The following is a 9,441-nucleotide window of genomic DNA, read 5'->3' as shown; positions in this document are numbered from 1 at the left end:
AGATAAGACTAAATTGTTAAGTTTTTATGTTCAGAGCAGTTCATGATTCACAACAAAGAATTGGAAGTGAATAATTTTAACAGATTTCTTGGAATTGTTATCGATAATAAACCTAAGTTTTATGGAGATATGTCAGGAGGCAAAAACTGACTCGACGATGTTTTCGAAATACGAAAGTAAAAGATGTTAACTTGTAAATGAGAGAAAGTGTTTACAACAATGTATAGATGATTTTATTTTATGTTTTCAAATAACGCCAGAAACAAATAAAAACCATTTTGCCAAATTTCACCTTTTTCCTGAATATTAGGAAGTATTTGGCATTTTTCCAATTTTTTAATTGCATTTATATTGCGCAACTTTCGCCTAATTAAACCATTTACTGCTCATCCTTATTTTGGACTTCCTGTATAATCGCGATGAGACCCTTCATACTGTTAAACAAAATATTTTTTTTTCTTATTACCTTTTTCTAGTTTTAAGAATTAGTAATTAAGTGTTTGCCTGTATTGCAAATTAAAATATGGCCTATTTTCTATATTTTAGAGTGTTGCTACACCCTTATTCAAAACCTTTTAAATTTTGCGATTTTATTTTTATATTAATTTCAGTTAAAGGTATCTATTTTTTAATATTTTTGTCCAAAAAAAGTGTACTTCACAGATCTCAGTACCCTACACAGTTTTTGAGATATTGGCTGGTTTCACAAACCCGTATTTTCAAAAATCACATTACGAGCTACTTTTTGCAAAAAATTATTGACTCTAAAAACTATAGTACCGTATATAGATATTAAATCTTTAATTATTTAATTTACTCTTTATATTTACGTGAAACCTACCTATATCATCACCTTTATTAAATATTTTTGTTAATTTTCTAATTAATAAATAAAAGCTTATTGAATTTTTGTTTTGTTATTATTTATTTATTTTTGTCTCAAAAAAGGATTTTGGTAAGTAATTTATTATTTGTTAATAAAATTTAAGTTGTAAGAGATAGCACTTTCCAATACATTACTTGACCACCACATTTATCTAGTTATTTATGCGAAATCACAGCGCATTTAAATATCGGCAATAACAAAATAAATAAAAGCGCTGTTATCATCATCGCCCTTGTCTTAAAAAAATAACAAAACGGCCGAGCGCCCAAAGATTCCCGCGTCGTTAAACTGCAAATGGTCAATATAGCGCCGACAAAGAAAAACAAAGTTGATGATGGCTCTTTAAAGACAGAACGTCGTATTCTAAATTTAAAGATGTCATCGTATAGGCGAGAAAAAGTGGTCACAATAATTTATTCATTTAATAAATACTTTTGTCATATATTTTGAAATAACGCCAGAAAAAAAATAAAATGATTTTGCCAAATTTAGATTTTACAAAGTATTTAGATTTTATTATAAAAGGACACTATATCGCTCAACTTTCCTCCAATTATACCACCTCTATTGACGTCCTTTATAACCGTGATGCGGGGTCTTTAAACAAAATGTTTTTTTTTGTTACTAGGTATCTTCTTATAGTTTTAAGTATTGTTGTTAGTTGTAACAACTGGTAATTGAGAATTTTCCTGTGTCGCTTAAAACTTAAAATGTGGCCTATTTTCTATTTCTATTAACATCCTCACTCACAACCCCTTACTTTACAGATCTCACTACGCTGCACAATTTTTCAGATATTGAATCACATGATAAAATGGGTTACTTTTTACAAAAAATTATTGATCAAGAAGTTATATTACCATCGGTATTAAGTCTTATGAATTATTTCAATTATTCTTTATAATATTTACGTGAAACCTACTTATATCCTAAAATTTGTTCCATATATTTTTTGCATATTAGTTTTTAGTTAATTAAGTGCAACGGGCTTTTTATTTAAAAACTTGACCCTCTTGAACACAAAATGGAGGAAACATAATGTTTGTTAGAATTATAACTTGTATTAAACTTTGTTGGTAATTTTGTAAAAATAGCTTTTTATATATATTTATGTATTAATTTTTGTCTCAAAAACATATTTTGGTAAGTAATTATTTGTTTATAAAATTAAACTTTTAAGAAATTTCAATATGCCTCCACCCTTAAGTATATCACTTATCACTTGACCACCCCATAAACGACACGTGTTGTATGTTCAAAAAAAATAATAAAAACATAGTTGGCAGCATCATCCCATATCTTAAAAAAATATCCAACACGGCCGCGTAACCGGAGATTCCAGCGTCGTTGAAAACCTGACTCAAAGAAGCCAAAAGCCATGTCCACGCAGCTAAAATAAATCGTTCCTAGATTTGACGCTTCGCGGCAGCACCACACGGTGCACGAAACTGAACGGCAATCCGATAGTCGACCGGGTACACTTTTTAACACAGGATTGCGTATCTTCCCAAATATTCAATCAACGGTAGTATAGATGGGGCGCCGAAAATACAAAATATGTCTACCAAGCTCTTAGCTACTTCCTCAGCTTTTTTCGACGTTAATGGACGTATTTGAACAAACTTAGTTAAGTGGTCCTGATACACCATAATAAATTTGTATTCTCTATCCGGATGGGATTGCATGTCAATTAGATCCACTTGACAACGGCTGTTCATCTCCGAAAAAACCATTGGTTTAACCACAAGTCCTTTTTTGGCCGATTTCAGTTTCTTTTGGCACCCTTCACACAAGCGCAGATATAACTTAATAACATCTTGAGTTATATTCTTGTGCTTTTTTTACAGTCGCTGTCCATACGGTGCTTACCGCCATGTCCTATAAATGTGCATCATGCAAAATGTTAACCATTTCGTCGTTTGTAACGTAATATTTAATGCTAGATTCACCTGACGATACACGAGCAATAAGCTTTTCAACGCCTCTAACAGAACATATGTCAAACCTCTTTAACCGCCGATATTGTAGCGTAGTCTTAGTTTTAGAGTTTTTTGTCAACTTGACTGATTCTAACATTTCTTGGTATTGTTCATTATTAAAATAAAAACTATTTGCACTTTTCGTAGACACCAACTCGTTAAAAACTTCATAAAAACGCTGTGCTAAACGCGCACGTCCACTCTCTTCGGTTGCCATTTTAGAACTGAACTGAACGTGGTGAAAGATGATGCAATAAAAATTCCTACATCCAACTTTACCCACGCAAGATAGCGGATAGAACGCGGTTTACCCATGTTTTCTGGGTATTGTGCAGTTTATCCGGGTAAACCTAAGTTTTAAGTTTAACCGTTATTCTAACTTTACCCGTAACATATGTATTATGTATATTTGATATAGGTATGGTATAGAGGTATATGACTTGTACTCCTAGGACAAAGGTTTTTATTTTACAAAATAGGGATATTGCTGTTAGATGTATTTAAGGTTGGTTTCGACTTATCTTTTCTTATTTCTTACAACAAATTCTTACTTTGTGCTGAATTTGTATTTTAAGTTTGCCTTATTCTTAAGAAGCATAACAATAAACTAGGACGCATGTAGGTTGTAATAATCATTTCTGCTATGTTAGATTGGCTATCCCTAGGTCTAAACAAATATAAGAAATGAGTGGTATACAATAGTAGAAATTTGAGCCATATGTAGAAAATGAAATACAATGGAAGAAAATTAGGATGAATTCTAAGAAATTTTTAATAATCTACCATAAAACAAAAGAAACACCAGCTTGATATTTAAACTCTTTATCAAGGCTTTTTTGTTATATCGTCGACAATATTCTCAAACCTCGTAAGTATGAAACAGGAACTTTTCAGGAGAGCTCAAAAACGGTATTATTTACAATGTGTTAAGTAAAATAAAAATATACTGATTATATACTGTATTTATTTTGTTTATAAAAATGATATGGCATACATTTTTTGTTTTTGGACTAATATTACCGAATTATATAGAAAAATATGACTTACGAGGTTTGAATATTATAAATTAGTTATACTTACGAGGTTTGTGAGGGAACTAAAAAAAAGAAAACAAGTAATCAGGGCATTTTATTTTGAAACTTACAAACTTTGTGAAATATTTAACAAAAAAATTTTAAAATATTTATAAATTAATAATAATTAAAATTTTTGTAAAACAGATGGTAGTCTGCTTTAAAAACTTTGGTTAGGTCTTGCAAGTGGTCATACTTGTTCTTTTGAATTCCAGGAGCAGTGGTATATAAATCCGCAGGCTTTCTAGTTAAAAATGTCCCTGGTCTTTGAGGTATAGGCTGCAAAATATCTGTCATTTTCAATTTGTATTCAATAGTAAGGTTTGATCCATTATACTTCAAGGCTCTTATGTCTGTAACAACTGGATCACCTGCCTTTTTTCCGGGACGAATAGAACTATAATATTTTAAATTAGAATATGCTTTAAAAAATGTGTGTTCTAAATAAATCACATTGTAAGGCATAGAATGTTTTCGTGCCGTTTCAATTATATTCACGTAATCAGCAGGAACACTGATAATTCTATTCTTAATTTTGCGTTCTATTACGCTATGCACAGAATCGCAACTCATTTGTGTATGGCCTTTCTCTAAAATCTTTTGTATAATACTCAATTTTTTTAGCGCTGAACATTGCAGAATTGCGTTTGATAAATAGAGTTCCTATTTTGATATGTGCAACCATCACTCCATAGAATTATTTCTTTTAATTGTTCATAATGATTTTTCTCAATATAGTCTACAATGCACGAGGAAAACTCATTAGCTGTAACATTTCCCTCGCCCTCATGCCAGACGTAAAGGTAACTGGTTTTTTTTTGTAGTATATGGCTGAGGCTTTCAAAAGTGGACACAAAAAAACCGCCTGTAAGTCCATTGTGATCACCAGTATGCTTTTATCTAATTTAGCTTTATTAGTGTCTTCTTGCATTTCTTTTCTTGCATCTTCCTTCCTTTGTTGATGTTCCAGCCATTTTTCCTCACTTAAGTTATTTACTTCGTGCATGCAACACAGATCGCATTGATCTTTTTTAGGTTGAAATAACCCAATGTTCATTTGTGTAATTTTTTTTTTAAATTGAGTAAGGGATAATGGCTTTACTTTGGCTTCAGCGCAGTTTTCGACGTATACGTCATAAACTTCTTGTTTGGATTTAAAGATCGACTCTAAATATAACTTGCTAGATTGGGACCTGCAGTAATGCGAAGGCATTTTCGGCAGAACATTTAGAAATGATTCCAAATGTTTATTTTGTTTGGGTTTTAGCCTGAACTTTCAATTTTTCTATGTTAAGAGAAGTTTTGGTGGACAAACATCTATTAGTCCTGAACCAAATACTTTTTTTTGGCCCCAATCCATGTTGTCCCAAAAGTTATTAAATATTTTTAAACGATCCTCGTGAGTAAACTGATTACAGTTTCTATTTTGAGTCTTGAAACACGACGCGCGAGAACAAGCTTCACCAAGCTGTCTTTTTTTCTTTAATACTGGAATCGTTTTCCCTTCACTTAACTGACTTACCTTAGTACTCTTCTCCTTTCTCTTTTAGCAATTTTTTTGCCATAATGAGCAGTCACTTTGACCCTTTAAAGAACGCTTTCGCTTTTGCTTTTTTTTGAGAATTGCAAGATTTGCAGCTTCTTGTCTGTTTTCGTCATTTATGAAAACTTCGTCGTCAGTGCTTGAGCCATTTTTATCACTGGATGGCTCATAAGGCATGTCAGATTTATAACTCTCATTAGAGTGTAAAGAATTTTCATTATCAGAATTATTATTTGCATGCTGATTTTGAACACAAAAACTATCAGAATCTTTAAGGATATTGTCGAAATGCTGAGTATTTTTCTCAGTTGAGGTGGAAGGCTCTGCTTGGTTTGATTTTGGTTCGCCATCGTCGACTGTGATGCCAAGCTCATAAGCAATATCTTCAGGACATTCAATTATTATATTAGTTTTTGTTGCACTTATCTGAGAGTCAGTTATATCCAGTACTAAAAACATAATATAGTTATTTTCAAAAAAATGTTCCCAAGCATTACTAAAATACCGAGTTGAAACCCAATAAACAAACACACAATCATCTAATTCTATCAAAAAAATTATAATATCAAATAGTTAAACTTACAGGTATTGGGTGTACATTCTGTTAGGACAAGTAGGGGTGACGTGATTTCTTCAGATTCGATTTGACTAATAGGTTCTGATGCTTTTGGTATTTGGCCTTAAAATAAAATTAAAACTAATTAAGCTGCTCGATTTAAAAATAAGATAATCTTTACCAAAACAAAAACTTTTTAAGCTAGGAAAATAAATAATAATATTATAGGATAATAATAATAAATGCTAACTCAATTACTACTCAATGCTCAATGGGCCAAGTGAAGTAATCGGTTTTACTTAAAAAATATAATATAATTAATTATTCACTTGGCCCAATGTTCAAAAATATTAAACAAGTTAAAACCTATCTAATATTTGGTTTTGTGTGACAATTTTAACAATATTTAACTATGGCATTCATTTTACTTTCTTTTAAAAGCATCCTTAAGCGATGAGAAGATAATTTTAATGCTAACGAAAGTAAATAATTTTCAAAATAATAATATTAAAAAAATACAATACTATTTATATAAAATCCATACCTGTTTGAAGGTTAGATTCAGGCATTGAATGTTCTGGAGGTAATACCCTGTCCACTTCAGGAATTTCACTTTGTTGATTATTTCGAACGAGTGCTAACATTCTTAATTTTCTTCCAGACATGTTAGCACAATTTATTTTAAAGTTTAGCACGTAAAAACTGAGACTACTAAGAACAACGCAATTATAAACGTATTTTTTAAATGTAATCAAACGGACATACGAGGTCTAAGAATATCGTTTTAAAGCGCGCGAAAACCGCCTGTAGTAAATTATGATTTAAGTAATCATGACATAGGGTTAAAATGAAACAACCTTCTTAGGGTTAAGTAGGATCTATAATACAATATCAAAAAGCTACATCCAAGGATCGTTGAACTTCCCGTTGACCTGGTTTATGATAATGCTTACTAGACATTATAATGTTTTGCTATATAGAATTAATTCATGTATTATTACAATATAGTAGATTCCTATTTACACAATATTTGTTATACTGGGTGATACTTCCATACTACACCTCCCCGGAAAATTTAAGGAATTTACATATTTCTTTTAAATTGAAAAATCCGGATATATATACTATAAAAGTAACAACTCTTCTTAACACATTCCTAAAATTATATACATACATTCAATTAATATCCAGTAATTTTGAAAATTTCAACTTTTTACCTAAATAACCCCTCTTTTCCATTTTTTTTTTACAAAACCTTAACTAATATTACACCAAACTAGTAAATTAATTAATTATTACCTAACTATGCGCAGGGCCCTTTATGCACTAATTAGTTACTTATGATATAATTTAGTTCTATTTTTATGGATTAGAATCTCTTTATTTTCTTTTTCAATTTTTACATTAGGAGATTCATCCTGAACGACTACATACGGCCCCAGGAAACAAGGACTGGCAATTTTATTACCATTATATTCATTTTTAACAAGAATTAAATCTCCCTTCTTATATTCAATGGGATTTATATTTTTATCATAAGATATTTTTCTTTTTCTTTTGAAAGTAAAATATTATTTCTTGCGTCATCATGAGCTTTCTGTAACCTGTATTTCAATTCAATTGGATAACTATCAAAATTGTAAATAGGTTCCACGATATTTTTTAAATTACTTGGTATCTGAAATTTTTTTCCAAAAACAAGCTCAAAAGGAGTATATTTAGTTTCAGTGTGAACTGCCGTATTATACGCAAAACACCAGTACGGAATCCATGAACTCCAAGCTGTGACATGGTTTTCTGACTGAATTCTTAAATATGCTCCTAAAGCCTTGTGTGAATTTTCCAATGACCCTATGCTTTCGTGATGGTATGCGGTGGAATGAACTTGTTCTATTTTTAAATTTTTGCAAACTTCACTCATTGTAGAAGAAATAAATTCAGATCCCCTATCAGTTGCAATTTCCTGCGGAATTCCATATCTTAAGATAAAATTTTCCACAAATGCCTTTGCAACTGACACAGCATCTTTATTTTTTAATGGATATGCTTCCACGAATTATGTTAATTCACACTGCAGGGTAAGAATATAGGAAAAATCATTGATATCTGTAGGTAGCGGTCCTACAATGTCTAGATAAATTTTTTGAAATGAAGAACTGGCTGTGGAAGTAATCACCATTGGCTGTTTTGTATAATGATTTGAATATTTTTGTTTTTGACACATACCACATCTTTTTACAAATGCCTTAACATCATTATACAAATTTGGCCAAAAGTAATACTTTTTTATATTATTTGTCATTCTATTTATATCTGCGTGTCCACTGGTTGGAAGTAAATGAAAATCATTTAAAATAACTCTTTTTTCATCATTGTCCACTACTTTGATAATTCCTTTTAAAATATTTATTCGAGGCCCCTGATAACTAATATTATTTTTTATTTCTTTCCCTATACATTCAATTAATTCTGCAGAATTTTCGTTTTTTAAAATATACAATTCTTTTATGTCAGCTCTCTTACTAATATCGGTCAAGTCTCTCAGCATTCCGTCTCGCGTCAATGTTGATCGAGAATTTTGACTTAAATATACAGTAAGATGTAGTGGTACATAATAAAAATTTCCTGATTGTTCAGTTATAATTTTTGACAAAGATTTTATTTTTGATGAGTCTATCAAGACTAACTCAGTGCAATTTTTTGGTTGTCTAAGGACTTCCACAATGTTTGGTTGATCAGGCCAAGCACTATGACTACCCTTATCCAACTTTCCATCTTCTTCTGATATACGTTTACACTGATTTCTAGTCATAACAGCAATCATGTCATTGTTCATAGTTTTTAACTCATTCGATGTTATAATAATTCAAGATATCGTATCCGCTGTAACATTTTCACTCCCTTTTACATACTCTACATAAAAATCGTATTCTTCAAGACCTAAGCGAAATTTTGTTAAACGGCTAGATGGGTCTGTAAGGCTAAATAAGTACAACAAGGGTTTATGGTCTGTCACTATTTTAAATCGGCGTCCGTATAAGTATGGGCGAAAATGTTTTACAGCCCAATAAATAGCTAAAAGTTCTTTGTGAATAGTTGGATAATTTATTTCGGCCTTATTTAAACTCCTGCTTGAATATGCTACTGGTTTATTATTTTGGTAAGACTATTGGTGTTTTTCGCTTATCATAATTTAACTTTACTAAATGGGCTCTGATATCTTTTAAAGAATTTAGAATATCCCTTAAATTATCTCCCATTAAAATAAATACCTCGCTATTTGTAATAAAAATTAAAATAATAATCCTTGTTAACTGGGTCCGTATTTAGACTAGCAATAAAAATAATAATACGTACTATAAACAATTTAAAAACTTACATGTAGGTATACAACTAAATTAATA

The 9,441-nt window shown here is 30.8% G+C and overlaps 1 protein-coding gene across 1 annotated transcript; it reads right to left on the bottom strand.

The window, feature by feature from the left end:
- Positions 1-5,484: 5,484 nt before the first annotated feature.
- LOC126750136 (uncharacterized) lies at positions 5,485-6,713 on the bottom strand. The gene is made up of 3 exons (XM_050459645.1): positions 6,582-6,713; positions 6,065-6,160; positions 5,485-5,930 (listed from the first exon to the last, which is right to left on the bottom strand). Exons 1-3 carry the CDS (start codon positions 6,700-6,702, stop codon positions 5,485-5,487), a joined length of 663 nt encoding a protein of 220 aa, XP_050315602.1. The 5' UTR covers positions 6,703-6,713.
- Between the last annotated feature and the right edge of the window lie 2,728 nt (positions 6,714-9,441).

The sequence above is a fragment of the Anthonomus grandis genome, chromosome 2 (assembly GCF_022605725.1).
Source record: "Anthonomus grandis grandis chromosome 2, icAntGran1.3, whole genome shotgun sequence".
Classification (NCBI taxonomy): domain Eukaryota; kingdom Metazoa; phylum Arthropoda; class Insecta; order Coleoptera; family Curculionidae; genus Anthonomus; species Anthonomus grandis.
This window is presented reverse-complemented; position numbering and strand designations above follow the sequence as displayed.